Below are 17079 nucleotides of genomic sequence, written 5' to 3'. Positions count from 1 at the left end.
CATTTTATAGCGCAATCAAGTAACTATGTTACATTTGTTGTTATAAAAATTCTATGTATACACTATACCAAACATAATTTAAATTAAATTTGACTTTGCAATTTGATGGCTTGAAATTGGCGTCTGTCTCTTTAAGACTTTCCTACTTTGTCGAATACTCCACCTAATGCATATCATCAGAATAATGCTCCCCCATGATGCTGTTTACAACCGTTCTTAAGCTCATGGAACTGAGAAGGAGTTCGTATGATAAGCGCAGAGGATGCGCTAGTTTCACCAAGTGTTTTCTCCCGAATGACTGCCAGGTGAGATTGAAGGATTTCCCAAACATGCATGAAATAACTGAAGCAACACTACACATCTGTTTGTTATGACGGAATTACATTATAACATGATATAAAGCTCAAAAAAGTTGATTTTACATAATAACCCTGCCCTTTAATAAAATCTAAAAAAGAACAAAGCAGTCAAAAGCCAGCCTATAGAGAATTTTGCAAATAGTTTGACTTTTATGTTCGCTACAAAATTATGTATCATATAATAAGACATTTTTTAAATGCAGTATGGAAAAAAATGCAGTTCAAGGTAGAAATCTAAATCTCTGCAACTGAAACCACAAGCCCACAGATGACACAAGGATCTCCAGTGATGCATGAGCAGCCTTGGAAAACCCAACCTCCCCCTCTCATTGGTAGTGAAACAGTTATATTCATTGCAATTTCTGGTGATCTCATGTCAGTAAAAACACTCCAGAAGGTCAAAGCTTTGGGACAAGACGGATTTGCAGCCCCGTCCACATCATCAGTCTTGATTTGTAAATCCTCTAAGTTATTTAGACTGAAAATGAGTGTTCAATGTGACCAAACAACATACTTACCAGGTAAATAATTTCAAAACATAACAGCACAACTATGTGCTTTCTGTATCAGTGATCTTTTAAATGAATGTTAATAAATGCACAGAAGCTATTTCTATGACACAGTGAAACATATCTACGATTTATTCAGGAAAGATAAACCAAGCTGCTACTTTTTAGTATATTGTGCTTTCTACAATAAAAATTTGTTAGAAATTTTCCATGACAATTTATTTCAAGACTTTTGTACACACTTTTACCTTAAGTGTAAATAATGATAATATTAATGGAGAACACTATTTCTTCTGGTGTCTGTTGATTTTCTTTGCTTTGCTTTGCTCACAAGGATCATAAGTCAGTGGTTTACATAGTTGTTGATCACATATGGCATTTATTCCTTATTATCCTTAAAAGAATGAATATTTGTCTTCCAAGAATGATATTTGATCTGAATTGTTTACAGGGCAAAAAAAGTGTGTCGGTGCTCACATATCCTGTTTATCTCAGCCTAGACCACACTCTTACAAAAAAAGCTGTCATCCAAACAGCCTTCCAGCAATGTTTGCACTTTATAGTAACAACTGAACTACACTGATAAGCAAATGGGTTGTGTAAGAAAACATCCTCTATACATTTGCTTGGTATGTTTTGTAAAGCTGCCAACGTGAGGTTTTTGGGACATTTACACTTGGCAAAATCAGAGAGAAATCAAAGCATCTGGCTTTGGCTGAGGCATAAAACATTCTTACATTATGAACTTTAATTTTAGTTGCCTTTGATCTCTTATTTTTGCTGTTTCCTTCACTTTTGGTAAGAAACTGGTCTTAAAAACATTTGATTGGCTAGTCCAGTGTCATTGTTAAAACAACATAAGACATAGTAAAAGACAGGAATGACTAATTTAATTTAAAGATTAGTTTGGCGGCTGCACAGTGGCGCAGTTGGTAGAGCTGTTGCCTTGCAGCAAGAAGGTCCTGGGTTCGATTCCCGGGAGTTTGCATGTTCTCTCATGCGTGGGTTCTCTCTGGGCACTCCGGCTTCCTCCCACAGTCCAAAAATATGACTGTTAGGTTAATTGGTCTCTCGAAATTCTCCCTAAGTGTGTGTGTGTGCATGGTGGCGTGTTTCTGTGTTGCCCTGCGACAGATAACCTGTCTAGAGTGTACCCCGTCTCTTGCCCGGAACGTTAGCTGGAGATAGACACCAACACCCCTCCTGATCCCACTAGGGACAAGGGTGTACAGAAAATGGATTAGTTTGGCACTTGGGAGCTTAATTTGAACAGCAGTTTGACAAGAGAAAATAGGAAGACATGTGGCAAAATAGCCCAAGACAGCCACTTTCTGATCTGTTAAGTAGTACATGAAATCATAGCTAATCTAGTAGCATAATAGGTTGAAAAATAAGTCAACAAATTTGTATTTTGCTCTAAAGCAATCTGTTGGACAACAATTAATCCAGTCGGAGACAGCTGCACCAGACTGTGCTGTTCCTAGTCATTCAAAAAGTCAATCTCTCTATTATAAGTTTCAAAATGTACAATCTGCACTGCATCTAATACTTTATACTTTGAATACTTTGAATTTCTGCAGTTTCCATGTCAGGTAATGATTTTAAGACACCAGCAGAGGGCAGAAATAATTCAAGCTCACCCTGGCATAAAAATGTAGCGTTCATCCTCTTTCACAGTGTATCAAAATGAAGCACCACTTAGCATTCAGAAAACTAAACGGCTTTTGCATCATAGGAGGAGTAGACATTTGTCTGTTGCATCCAATTCTGAAGCACAGTGTGGGAAATTACTACAAAAAGAAAGCATCAGAGCATAGTACTGTGAGCAGGGGATTTATGTCAGCATAAGTTTATTTCATTTCAAACGAAAAAAGATGGAAAAAGAAGCACAATCTTGGATCCTCCTGGTGCATGATTTTGATTCATATCAAGGCTGACCACAGCCAAACAAATAGGATTGGGCAGCTTTCATTGCAGAACAGTAAATGGTTCTGAGATGCATCAGTGACTATGTCACAGAGTGTATTCACCATATATCTAAGGGGCCTAGAAACATGGACATGGCAGTTGATTACTGGCCTAGAAAATTAATGTAGAGTCAAGATCAGCGTGATCGGTCAGATGAAGTCTGAAATCCCACTGAAGCAGCCAACAGAGAAAGTCCTCATGTGGCACCAAATCTGACAACAATTCAACCATTTTAATACTATCTGGTTTAATAGGTTTCTTCTAATCCGTGTTTATGTTCAAAATGCTTTTTTTGCTGAGTAGCTGCTTGCTGTGAAGAGGTTATGCTGAAAAAACATAGCTAACCATTAAAAAATCATTTCTGTACCAACTTTGGAAAACTTTCCACCTGGGGCTGAACAGCAAGCACCACAAACATATCCAGACGACCACACGCAGACATGATACAGGGATGATTCATACTCCCGGGGGTGCTGCTGTAATGGTTTATTATTCACAGCGCTGAGGACTCTACTGAACGTAAAGGCACATTTGGTTTTAGGGGAGTCTTTGTAAGTCAGTGTTTCAATGACCCTTGTTGAGAGCTCCATATTGACCCCAGATGTGTTTTAAAGAGACTGTGAGAGATTGTGTGCTCTGTTGGTATAACAGTAACCAATGTTATACCATAACAGACAGAATTATGTCTCTTAAACAAATGTAAACTACAAATTTGTACTCTTTAAAATGATGTAGTGATAGTCAGAAAGACTCAGAAATTAGAAATACTTTTCACTGGACCTCATAAAAGTGTATTCTCTAAAGTGTTTGTCACAGACCAAAGCAGCAACTTTTGTACTGATAGATTTAAATAGGTCAGAAAAATATGGGAGGCTTTAACAGGCAGGGAGGTACAAAGTGACTAAGACCAGAACTTAGACAGGAAAGGGAAATTAAACACAGACTGCTGAGGGAACCGATCCAGGATCGGATGACTGCAGCAAACCTTTGGTGCATAATGGAATGCATTTGTCAATAGACAGTTTCCAGTGAGTGAGCGAGTATGAGCAAGGCTGTTAGTATTCCATCATTTCAAAAACTGACCTAAATATGGCACATTCAAAACATTACAGATATTCACTAACTACAGACAACATTGCTTGGCTTGGGGCAGCATACCTTTGCTGATGTTGCAAAATTAGTCAAATTCGTTTCTATAGATCACAGAAGCAATGGAAGAATTTATCACACACTAAGTGATATGTCCTAAACCTAAGTTAGCTAATAAAGCTACATTTCTCCACAATTAGTGTCACTGCTAATCTAGGGAATCCCATCTTGTAAATACCAGAAAGAAACAAATAACATGCACACTGTTTTGTCCCTCAAAGAGTAATTATTAAAAAAATCTGTCTCATAATAGCTTCTCTACAGTCATTTACTTGAATGGCTGCTTTTTCTCCAGTTTTTTTTAGCCCTTTTATTTCACACACAAACCATCAGCTGAATCTCACACATGCATCCTCCACACATTCATTTGCTCAGCAGCTACCACACTGACACACAAGGCAGCCCATCACTGGGTCAGTGGAAGACGGTTGCCATGGCAGCCCATCCCGAGCTGTGTTGGTGCTCGATTGTGATCAGTGGTGATGCTGCTGCTGAACCAGCCTACGTCCTTTACTTTGCACTGCTGCCTCTGTGCTGGTGTATAGACAAAGCCCCATAAATATCTACATATCTACTATGGTCCCATTGTGTAAAGATATATAAAGCGATATGTGTAATATGTGACACTGTGAACATCCTGTTGCCAGTAATGTAATTTTATCTGAAAACTGAACCATACGAATTATCATAAAAGGAAGATCAAATGTATTTTTGCCATAATTTGAGAAGTGGAGATAGTAGTTCTGGACAAAATTAAAAAAGAAGCTAATGTCTGCGATCGACTAGCAACCTATCCCGTTTCTTTTCCAGTGGCCACTTAAATAGATGCCAGAACCCCAAAAAGGACAAGTGGGTTGGACAATGGATGGATGGAATTGTACTGTGTTTGAAAATGCAATTGTTCATTGTGTTTTGAGTTTAATCTCAAATGCACTTTCTTTACAACGAGAAGGAGAAATTATCCATACATTCCCTGCAGAAACGGCTGTAGAATAAGATTTGTGTTAAGATTATGTTGTTGAGCAATTCATCAATTGGTCTTTAGATAAACCAATCCCATCCACACAGACAGATGTAATTTCAGTGCTACACACCAAATTTACTTGGTGGCTAAATTTGGTGCTTTTGAAAATATACTTTTTTAATCAGGTCAGGGAGAAATTTAAAAAATTAAAAACAAAAGAACGTGTGATCATTGGATCACATTTTGGATCACCCACTATTTCCAATAAAAGAGAGTAGGGTTATAATGGTTTCCTAGTCTTACTGACAAATGTGTGGTGTCTTAATATGTCTAAAATTATTATTTATAATTCTTGTACACTTTCTAAGTGCAGGAAAACAGACCATGAATAGTGTATGGATAATTCAAGTAATTTCTGACTGACAGACTGAACAGAGGACAAGTCTAAGCAAATACTTAGTATGTTGTTGTATCAGATTACTACTGCTGAAGCCAAAGTGATTAGAGTCACACAGCACACAGTTATTATACAGACAGACAGTATTGCCTGGACTGACGGAATAAATCAACCCTTATTATACAACAAACAATGTACTGTTTGAGACTTCAAAATTGAGAAACAGTACAATCATTTTTATCCACAAATCTATATGTAGAATCATTGTCATATTAAAAATTTAGTGAAAAGATGGCATTTGTAAAAATAAAATAAGTAATTTTGCTAATCCTAATTTCAGCTCACTATGTAAAGATGAGAAAAAGCTGGGCCTTTACTGAAAGGGAACAGAAATCCTCTTTACAGTCGATTTTCAGCTGGTTTCCATGGTTACCATGCAGGAGCCTGGTCTATTTTCAAAACCAGGGAGCTAATGGTTCTCAATGAGCCGAACTGTAAGTGTGTGTAGGGGGATGTTGTAAGAATGCAAATGGTTCACACATTTTGTAGGAAAAAACTGGGAGCTTGGGCTTCTGCACTCGCTTCATAAAGTGGATTAGCTTCTTATCTGCTCCAAAGGTTGTTGGGATATTTATGAGGAAGAATTAATATTTGTGACATAGTACCACCACAGAGGTTTTTCCCGCTGCAGAAATAAGTACATTTTCCACTTATTCCATGTAAAGAGTAACGAGAAAAGCATAAGAACTTACAGTTTCAGCAGATTCCAAGTTTAAGAATACAAATCATCAATAAATGGATCTATCTATCTAATGGATTTATCCATTTAATGTATACATCTTTTGTGCCTTGGCACACAGCATGATGAGCTGTTCTTATGAAAAAATATTCTTTGTATTATAACTTACTCAATATCTGGGCTGCATATGTGATATAAAAAGCAAGGCAAATGGGTCATAGTCAGACTCTCGCATAAATGTATCTGGATTGGTGTGTAACACATGTAAATTTAAGTAGATTGTAAGGACAATATTCTGCACTTCATTTTCTTTTTATTCATCTTTTTCATCCCATTCCATCAAACCCAATTCCAACTTGTTCCAATTTAATTGTTCTATTTTCTTGCTCTAATTCCAAATAACTTTAAATGTGTGTCATCTCTTCTCTTCGTCTTACCACACACAGTAAGAATGTGACCTGGCACACAGGGCCTCGAGAGTGCTCCAGAGGCTGAGCTTAAATCCCTCCACATGTGCAACAAAGATAAAGCTGCTACTCCACTCTAGAGAACTGTCCTTGATTCTTTTTATGCCGTTCTCCGAGTCTCACCGTCTTCTGAAAGTTGTGGGAGGAAATTAAATGACACACAAAGGACGGTAGATGACAAGTGCCGTGGTGACAGTTCAGTGCGCAGAAAAGAAAAGCAAGAAAAAAGAGGAAAAACAAAAATTTCCATCTGTGAGATGTAAACTATTTAATGCATTTGGCACTTGTTGCATCTTTACAACAAGTGAGAGGCTATCTACTTTGTAACCTTATGAGATTCTCAATTGAGACAAATAAGATGTTACAGTCAGCAAATAATCCCTTTAAAAAAAGCTGTAAATGGTAGAAAATATGTTTTTACTCCAAAGTTTGCAAATGAAATCTGTTTAATAAGGACAGTATCATACCAGCTCGAGCCATTGGTTGGGTACCAGTATCAAGCTATAGCCAGGTTTTAAGAGTCACCATTTAAAACCAGACAAAAAAAATCATCAGTGCTCTGATTATTTAAAGTAATTTTAATGAGATGCAAGAGAGACAGTTCCTGAATTTCCTCAGTCTCTATCAAGCATATAGTAATGAAGTGCTGCCCCGCCTCCTCCCACATGATGCTGTTCACTGTCGACCAGCTGGCTAAAATAGGTTATTACTTTTCCCTCACTTTAAAAAAGACTATTTCAATTAAAACATGGACATGATGTGGAAGCTGAAATAGGTACATCTTATGAACGTAGTTAAAAAAACAAAACAAAAAAACATTTGAGAGTCTAAGAAAGTCTCTTAAACTATGGATGCTGGCTGGCTACCAAATCAGATATCCTGACTAACTAAGCAACTAACTTTATCTTTTTATATCTTGAGTTTTCCCCAAAAACTCCCATTTTCCCAAAGCAGACTGATCAGACTGCTTTGGGCATTGTTTGAGCATCTGGCTCAAACAACTGGCTTAAATAATCCAGTTGTTTGAGCCAGATGCCCTATTTTTTGGACCGGTTCCTGGCCATCGTTTTGACTATGACACTGATCACCTCAAAGTAAGACTGAACTTTTTTTAAAGTGTCTGGGTAGGGACAAGTTAAAGTTAAAATAGAATCATTGTTTCATAATGTTGGTTTAATGTGTTTTTGAGTGGCTAAACCCACTGATTCCCTGAGGAGTTGCTGATTGCATGCTGTGTAATTCTTTCTTTGCTCTGCTGAAAACAAATGTGGCAAATAGAATTTTGAATAACCAGGCCAAGACTGTGCAATGGTTCTGCTTCCTTTTCTCACTTACGAAGGTGCAACATAGATGTCCATCCAAGTTTTTCATGCAGCAAAGGAATCTGAAGAAACATTTGCTTTGTCTCTCTAAAGACTAAAGGGTAGGCCTCATGTGTAGTGTTTTATTGCCCTTTAATTTGTTCCAATTTGGCGCCGTTTTGTCCAGATGTGGACATTATCAAGGCTCCCTTCTCCAACCTTCAACTTTAGCTCTGACACACACACACACACACCAGCTTTCGACATACATGCACACACACACACACCCTTTCTCCCCCTTTTTTTCCCTCCTATTCGCTCCACCCCATATGTCATTGCTGTGCTGATGTAATATTATGTTTTGCTGACATTTATATTATTAGTTAGTCTTGAAGCTGTTTTTCAGTGTTCTATTCTCTTGATCATAATTTTGATTAGCTGACTTAAATTTCTGATTATTCATTAACTTTTGACAACTAAACAGCTTGCATGATTAGTAGTACTGGTACAGAAAGAGATGCTAAAATACCACTACTTTCTTTATCAAATGTTTCAGACATCTACACCAGATGAGCAGAGTGATGTTGACCAAATATATTGCCTGTCTTTTTCTTTTGCTTTCAAAATGCTGCTCGTTGGTATGAATATGACATCCTGGTGAGGTCTTCAGTGTTTTTTTACTATGACCTGATTTATTAAATGCCATGCTTTTTCATCACTACTTTAACAGACAGGTGAGAATGTGCCATTTTTTGAACTTATTGTTTGTTAGAATGAAGTCCTCATTGGTTTCTGCTATAATGATAAAAGTTTAAAAGCTTCCTCTCTCACCCATTGGCCAAGTTGTCATCATCATCATCTGGCAGGCTCTTTCCTTGAAGGTCAGTATCACTCAGGTAGCCAGACTTGAGATCAGGATCATCGTCGAGACCTTCGATGAGTTCAATGCGAGAAGTGCTACTAAGGCGACTGGAGCAGCGAGCTGGCATGGTGTGGGCTGTGTACTGGGAGGAGCTCTTACTGCCCGGATATGCGCCACCTGTGGAAGATGGGGCATCGCCAGCCTGAAGACGAGGACTGGACTGACCATGGCGCCAGGACAGAGGTGAGGAGCGGTTTGACATGCTGGAAATGCTGCGGGCATTGGTCTCATCACTGTCGTAGCCCACGTTGCTGCTATCCATACAGCTACAAAGATACAGAGAAGGTTCAGAGTGTTCCACAGTTGTATTTGACTAAAAAAGCTTAATATGTGCAAAATGTCACACGTGTTCAAAAGAGCACATTTTTCTTTCTCTTAAAGGAGTCCTTTAAATAAGTTAGTCCTTTAAAGAAACTCATATTAAGGTGCTCTTGAACTAGATAAAATGTCAAACATTCTTCAGGGAATAAATCATGTCAAGTTACCTCATGAAACATGAAGACACAAACAAGGATGACCTGATATCGTGGTCCTAATATTTTTAAATCCAGTTAAATGCAGCAATATGTATGTGAATCCCAAAGTTTACTTGTTTTATAAGTAGGTCAGGGTTAAAAACGCCAAGCCTCGAGCATCTATGTCTGTGGATTGCACAACTCGATGAACCGAGTCAACCAAATAAATAATGCAAAGTCTGTAGGTATTTTTATCTGTTCTTTGTGGATAATTTATAATGATTGAGAACAAGAATTTTTCTTTTTCTCAGTTAACTGTTGATTATCTTGTATTCAAATGGCATCTGCAAGAAACAGAGGATTTAATACAAGATTTCAGACAAAATTACTTGGTAGAAGAAATAAGCTCAGTAAATGAAAAGCCAGTTATTTTTCTGACATTGACGATTGACCAAGCACTCACACAACACAAGTACTATGTGTAAAGGCATGTTTTAATTTCAGTCAGTAAAAAAATCAACGCAACTTATTTTGATTTCTTTTAATTATAAAAACACATAGCATGTCTTTAATTATGTCCTAGTTTACAGCAAGGATTGCAAAAATATCACATTCATTCTGCTATAATTGTTGTACATTGCTCTTGTTGTGACAAATTCATGTTTAGATCTATTGTTGTTCCATCAAAAACAAAGACTTCTGAAGTGAGACTATGAGAATGAAAAGGAGAAAGCCATTTGAAAGGAGACGGAAACCAGATGTGCACCAGGTGGAAATTCCCCTAGAAGCTTTGGCACAACTGTTTACTCTTGATTATGTTATACATTGATTCATTCCGTGAGTTAATCTTCTTCAGTCCAGGCTTTTTCTTTAAATATCAATCGTGTCTGATTAAATAAAACCAAACTTTATCTTGTGCTGGTATAGAACACAACCGCTTACACTAAAAAGCAAATGTAGATCCAGATGTGTTTACCTGTGGGTCAGCTGGGAGCCACGCAGACTCGACATTGTGTCTTCCAGATTCTGGCGGAGGTCAAGAACATTCTGCACAGTGCGCTTCCTCTGGGAATCTGGATCTGTGTGAAAATAAAGAACATCTTAGAGGTGTCTTCTGTTTCATTTATGTTTTGAGTGTGTATTGTTTTATAGTGTTTTTACACACAAACACTGATGAACTACATGCATAAAAGCTGGTTTGCATTATTTGCGTCTGCATTGGTGTGCCAGCTGTTTTCCATGCAGAAACTCATCCAGTGTATGTTCAGGTCATTAGGCAGAGTAATGGGCTGTTTCACTATTTCAGACTACACCCCTCTGAACTGATGTGGTACTTCCTCAAGTTGTCTGTAACTTAGATTGCCCGGCAGGGGGATTCCCACCACACCCAAGATCTCTTTCAGATGTTTTCCTTCTCAACTGTATTTTTCCGATCCACTGATCATTAGCTAAGACTCGCATGCCTGAACTGTACCACCAAGCTGAATTGCACCCACAGCAGAGTTACTCTACTGTCAGCTTATTTTCTCCCAGCTGCATGCATTATAAAGTCACTGGGTTATGACCATGTCAAATCAATATTACAGTACTATTAGGGGTCTTGTTGTGTTAGCTGTAAAATATGTGTCTATAAAAAAACAAGAATCTGGGGGTTTCCACTGCACAGCTGAGGCAAATAACCCAAGGGAAAAATGTACAATAAATGCATTAACTAGGAAAGCTGGGTGAGTGGCAAAGACGTCAGGGGACCCCACACATAACAGTAACATGCTGGGCTTATATGAGGATGTTTAACTAATTTAGTAATGATCAGAAGAACATAAATCAGACAAATCAACTAAGTAGAAACAGACTTTGTGTATTTAAAACATGTTGTGTCACCTACTTGTAAGCAAGGAGGCAAAACAGAAAAAGAAAATCTGTTATTAAAGGTATGTCCCTTACATGTAAGGTGACCAAATTGGTTCTTGGACTTTCATCCAGTAGAAGCTAACTGTAACAAAATATTTTTGGAAACTGCCATTGTAAACCATTAAGCATTACATAGCTTAATGATAGACATCGTCATCAAGCTATGTAATTTCAAAAGCTGTGAAAGTTTTAAAATATTTAAGTCAAATTTCAATTTGAGTGAATTTGACAGATGACCCAATACAGCCAGCCTTTTGCCAGAAGAAGACTGGCAAAAGAAACAAAAGATGAAACCGAAATAGAAATAACAGGATTTAAAAAAGGAGAAAGGAACCAGTGGTTCTACAGCTTGTGAAACCGCCAATATCAGCAAAAACTTTAAATCTTTGTTCTACAAATTGATGTGCAACAATCATTAGTAATTAGTAATGTGAAAGACATTAGTAATGTTATATTATTGATGTCTTTCCTTCCTGGTAATGTGTTACCTTGGAAACCTGTATGTCCCTGAGAAACAAACTGCCAAGACCTCTACTTTTAGAGAGGCGCTCACAATCTGTAATGATTAAAATACGGTTCTCCTATTAAAGCAAAAAATTTATAGTTATTTTATTATGCAACTTTAAACTTTTGCATATAATTTCTTTTTTTAGTGACAGCCTTGAATTTTTGCATGTTTTTGAACCAGATCATTAATTCTTACATCAAACTCAAAAAGGGATGTACTGTGCTTCCTCCCATAACTTGATATAACAAAAGGAAAATCTAAATTGTCTGCCAACTAACAAATACCATTTTTTTATATAGTTAGAGATTTCTTATGAACAAAATGTGCATATACTGTAAATTCATTAACAAAAACAAATTGTTACCGAAGTGCTATTGCTCTACTTTTTTTCACTACGTTTTTGTTGACAGAAAATTATAACATTTCTATTTTCTCATAAATAACTTTGTCTCCTCTGAGTAGATAAGAACTTCTTTTTCAAAGTAGAAATAGTTTCAAATAAAATTACTCTGAGAAAAACAGGAAGTGTTATCCATCCTTTTTAAGAGATTAAACATAAGTGGTTAGAAATATCTAGTTCTCCTTTAATTTACTGCTCAATGTCTCATTTAGGCATTTAATACACTTTAATTCTGCAAGTTCCTTTTTAGTTGTGCACTGAAGGACTGATTTTGTCCTTCACATTTAGTTACTGTTACAATTTGCAAAGGTAATTTTAAACATTTGAGATAAAAATAATGAATAAGAGGCAAAATAAACCCGTGACTCTTGTTCAGGTTTCTATAAATATGAGAAAAGCTAAATTGTTTTAGTGGGATATAGCAGCATCATATGGTGATTTTTTTTTTTTTAACATACCACCTGTCAGCCAAAAAAGTTCAAGGGAAACCAATTTTATTAGAATGAAGAGGGATGAACATCCTACAAAATCAAATTAATCCCATGGTATGCACTGAAGCAGGAATGCTCAATATATGACACTGTGTGAATTCCATCTGTTTTGAATACATCCTGTATGAAGCATGCACTGGACCCCTGTGTAACAGCAGGTCCGTTAGCATTCTGCACTGCAGCAATGCCAACACAGAGAAGGAAAACTTGGAATGTTCCTAAGGCAGATAGCACCTGCGAATAATTGCCCACTGTCAGATGGTCTTGTTCATAAATGTTATGATTTTTTTTTTTCATCTGCCACGGTCTGCTTGATGTAAAGCAGACCTAAATGGGGAACATTTTGTGAATGGAAAATAACTTCAGACAAGTTTCCAACTAATAAAGAAATAAACCAGCACATGTCAAACTTCACAAAAAAACTGGCAATTTCTATCTGACTCTTCAATTATGGCCAAGTCAGACAGAAGGTCTTGCACATTGCATGAATTCATTAAGACAGTGTAATAAATAATCAAAGATAGCAAGGAGAAGCTTTAATCAGGCGCCATGACTACTTTTTATTTTGCTTTGCTCTATCTTCCCAGAAAGAAAAAAACATGTGACTTTATTACACAAGCATTGACTTTGCTTAGTGAAGTGGCAGGTTAGCAAACAAACAAGGAAGATCTAATTATCCTACAGACAAATAATATTCATTCACTGTATGCAATGATAAACATGAAATAAATGTTATTCTGCTAGATCTTACTGAAATTCTTTTAACTTTCAAAATTACTTTCAAAATGTATTTATTGTTTTTGGGGCAAATACCAAATATTTTAGTATTGGCGATAAAGTGACACATTAATTTATACATATTTACTCTGAAAACACTGAGGAAAAGTAAACATTGCCAAATACATAATTGTAATACATTTGATGGTGAATGTGCTATATTTACCTGAAAATATGTAAGTAAACATTTCTGACTCCTGAATGTCTTTAATGTTTGAAACAATGTCAACTATTTTCCTGTCCCATTTTCCTTTCCACTATAACGAATAAAGGCTATTATAACAGAGATCTGACATGACATATTCCAGACAATTATTATGAAATGAGGTTGTTCCTTTTCTTTTTTACTTTGCATTCAACAATTGGTCTGTTCTAATAATACACGTCGTTCAAGGATTCAACGCTGCAAAAAACAGTCACTTTGAGAATATTTTCAAACTTCTTATCTAAAGTAGAGTGAAGTGGACCTGATGTCTTGGTCCACTAATGTACAAATTCAGCATGAAGAACACATTTTTATGTTCACCTCGTAAAGGCAGCATTAGGGATATTTTTTTATCCCTGTAATACTTGAAGCATAAATTTACATGGACAGCTTAATAAATGAGACCACTTAACTAACTACATCATTCTTGATGTTTTGCAGGAAAACAAAGAGACCTCCTATGTTCAAAAGTAAAAGCATTCTTTCAGGAGACTCATTATAAGGTAGTGCAGCTGAAGCAGCTCAATATAAGGCATTGACTGAGCTTTAACTTTCATGGCTAGCATCTTAAAGTCACGGCTGACCTTAACACACATACAACCCAATGTTGCCAGTCCTCAGTTTTCCCCACAAATGTAGCTATGATCAGACCACAGAGCCTGTTTTCACATAATCTCCATAAGTTATAGTTTTTTGCTCTGAATGCATTTGCAAAATGTATTGTGCCTTGTTATGTTGCCTTTATAGCAATGGCTACTGAGGGACGTTTCAGAGCAAGTTAAAGTAGAACTTCTTTCACTGTGGATAATGACACTCTCCTGCCAGCTACAGTAAGCATTTCCTTTAACATTTTCTGTTGCTTTGGGGTTGATACACAAATTTTACAACACAACATCTTTGCTACAAATAATCAGTTCCCTACTTGAACTCAATAATGAAGGACCCTTGATGTACTTGCAAATAATCTTTAAAACTTTCAGGCGTCTGGAAATAGGGAAAAACTCTTGTGCTCCAATTCCTTGCAGTCCCACAAAGGACATGGACGTGTGGATGATGCCATCTGCCCTGTGTTGTTTACAGTTCTCACTGGCTGATATATAATTTGTGACAAACTTGAATGATTGATTTCTATACTGGTTAATGAGGCATGGGTAACATGTCGAATTGCAACAGATGTGTTCATTAGAAGGCCTGAGGAGTCATGTTGATGATACAAAGTAAATCACATGTGAGCAAAACCATGCTTGTTTGTATGAGATTTAATGTTGCTTTACTATAACGGTGTGTGAAATTGTGTAGATGAATCAATCGAGTGATCCAGGTTCATCAGTGGTAATGCAATGTAAAATTTCTCTCTTTGGTTATATTTATAGGGAATTGCATTCTTTTCATGCAGTTTTAAATGTAGCATCAAGTATTTAAGTAAAATAAAAGCTGAAACATAGTTTTATTTATTTTTATTTTTTTTAGGAACGACTGAGTGCATGTAAAGCAGGCTTTGTGTTAAACAAGATCTGGCTGATTTCCAAAGATAATGCTTTGTTCTCTGATGTGACTACAGGTGATAATGTTCCACTTGCCAGTGAATACAAAAGACTGCATGTGTGAAGAGAAAGAAAACACAAAAGAATCAGCCATCAGAATCCTAATCACCATCTTGGATGATTAAAATTCTCTTTTCATGTATGAAGTCTATCCAAAAACCTGACCTACACCTACATCATCAAAGTAGTAAAGAGGGTGTAAACCAACTGTCCTAACTCTGGAGATGGATTGAAGCTGAGAAGAGGTTTATACGTGTCTGAGAAAGGAATTCAATATGGCAAAATGTCGTTCTCAGCATTTTTTGTCAACATCTTTTTTTCCTTTTTGGGATGCATGCATGGATGTCTGGATGGAACCTTGACTGCATCAACACATGTTCCAGTAAATGAGAGCTCTAGAAAGATAGGTCAGTATGCTGGTAATAATTTCACAACCCCCCAGGCTTTATGAAGTCATCTTGTAATCTTTAATTTAGTGAGCACATTTCACATAATTGAAGCCTTTGGGCATCAGACGTCTGAGCCACATGTTGGAAGAGTATGAACAATGGAGTGCCATGATGTCCGACTATCTGCTCATCTTTCTGTGAAACAGTTCAGCAAATATGTCATTCAATAAAACAAAAGAAAGACCAGCATGCTGTGCTCCCTCCCCCTGGTGAACTGCAAAAAAACTCGCTCAGGAGAAATCTCGACCTGCAGCAGAAGCAGGTGCCGTGTTGCTGTATCAAAGGGGGCGTGGTCCAGAGAAGGGGATAGCACGATGAGTGCTTCTAGCTCGTAGTACGACACCCAAACCTACTGTCTGCGGTACTTACCTAACATCTGACTGAAAAGAAGCTGTTCCAGGTCTCCTAGTACTGTCACCACCAGCTCTGGGTCCACCTTCAGGAAAGGCTTATCTCCTCCTTCCTCTCCCTGGGCTTTGGAGCCAGATTCTCCTCCAGCTCCGGCTCCAGCTTTCTTTGGAATGGCCTTCGCTTTGCTGGAGAGGATTTCATCGTCTGACTTTCCGTCATCAAGTGCCTTGCTTAAAGGTTTCACCTCAGCAAAAGGACCACGAGGTATGCGGCTCTGCTTGCTCAGGGCAGAGGGAGCAGCTAGGGCGCTGAAGGGCTTGGGTTTTCCCTGGAACAGTGAATGTTCAGATTTGGATAGGTTTCGAGAAAGGGGGGCACCCCCGCCAGCACTACTGCCACCCCCTGTGGTCTTTGGCTTGTTGGTCTTGGTCTGCCCTGTTCCAGGCTTGGCCATGTCATCACACCACTTTGGCTCATATAGGTGCAGCTTCTTCTCAGCATCAGTGAGGACAGCCAGGTTTGTCATCGACCTCTGCTTGCGAAGATTGGAGGGCACTGGTATCCTGCCCTCAGAACTGCCAGCCCGATAAACCTTCAGCTCCCCACGCTGTGTGCTCTGGGGCACTCCAGACTTGGCCCTCTTAGCTGCCATGCCTACTCCTTTGCCATCTGCTTGGCCGTATGCCTTGGTGCTGTCCGTCCTTTCCATCTTCAAACCTCCTTCTTTACCTTTCACACTATTCCCAAGCACGCCTCCTCCATGAGACCATTATCAAAATGCATCAGGAGGGGAAAAACAGTCTTCCTTAGTCAAACTCCTCTCCTTGTGTGGAATCATACATGTAAATTTCCCCCTCCAAGACAATCCTGCTGCTTTCTCTTCCTTCCCTCTGTATCCTTCTATCTCCCTCTTTCTTCCTGACGGGCTGCTGCAGCTGCTGCAGTTGCAGTGCAGCCCAGGCGCTCCCTTTCTCTCCTTCCTTTCTGTCCCCCTCTCCACCGTTTTTTCCACTCTCCTCCCTTCTGCACGCCCTCCTGCCGCTGAACCGCGCAGCAGCAGAATGACAGTGGAGGCACACGCAACAGCACTCCCTCCTCCCCTCTGCTCTTTGCTGTCTCTCCTTCGCCTCTGCCTTCCCTCCCATCCTCCTTCCGCTCGTCCCTTTCTTTGGTTTAAAGATGCTTTACCTTCTCTCACCAGAATAAGTCAAAT

General features: G+C 38.2%; 1 protein-coding gene across 2 annotated transcripts in view; it reads right to left on the bottom strand.

The window, feature by feature from the left end:
- The window catches only part of nav1b (neuron navigator 1b), a 43963-nt gene extending 27055 nt beyond the window's left edge, over positions 1–16908 (bottom strand). For both annotated transcript variants that reach the window (XM_032549695.1, XM_032549696.1), the window contains exons 1-3: positions 15885–16908; positions 10207–10309; positions 8685–9041 (exon numbers count right to left, since the gene is read on the bottom strand). In XM_032549695.1, the coding sequence (XP_032405586.1) occupies positions 8685–9041; positions 10207–10309; positions 15885–16575 (1151 nt within the window). In that variant the 5' untranslated portion in view covers positions 16576–16908. The remainder of the gene's footprint in view (positions 1–8684; positions 9042–10206; positions 10310–15884) is intronic.
- Between the last annotated feature and the right edge of the window lie 171 nt (positions 16909–17079).

Source organism: Xiphophorus hellerii, chromosome 20, assembly GCF_003331165.1.
Source record: "Xiphophorus hellerii strain 12219 chromosome 20, Xiphophorus_hellerii-4.1, whole genome shotgun sequence".
Taxonomy (NCBI): Eukaryota; Metazoa; Chordata; class Actinopteri; order Cyprinodontiformes; family Poeciliidae; genus Xiphophorus; species Xiphophorus hellerii.
The sequence above is the reverse complement of the archived record's forward strand: the minus strand, read 5'-3'. Positions and strand labels throughout refer to the sequence as shown.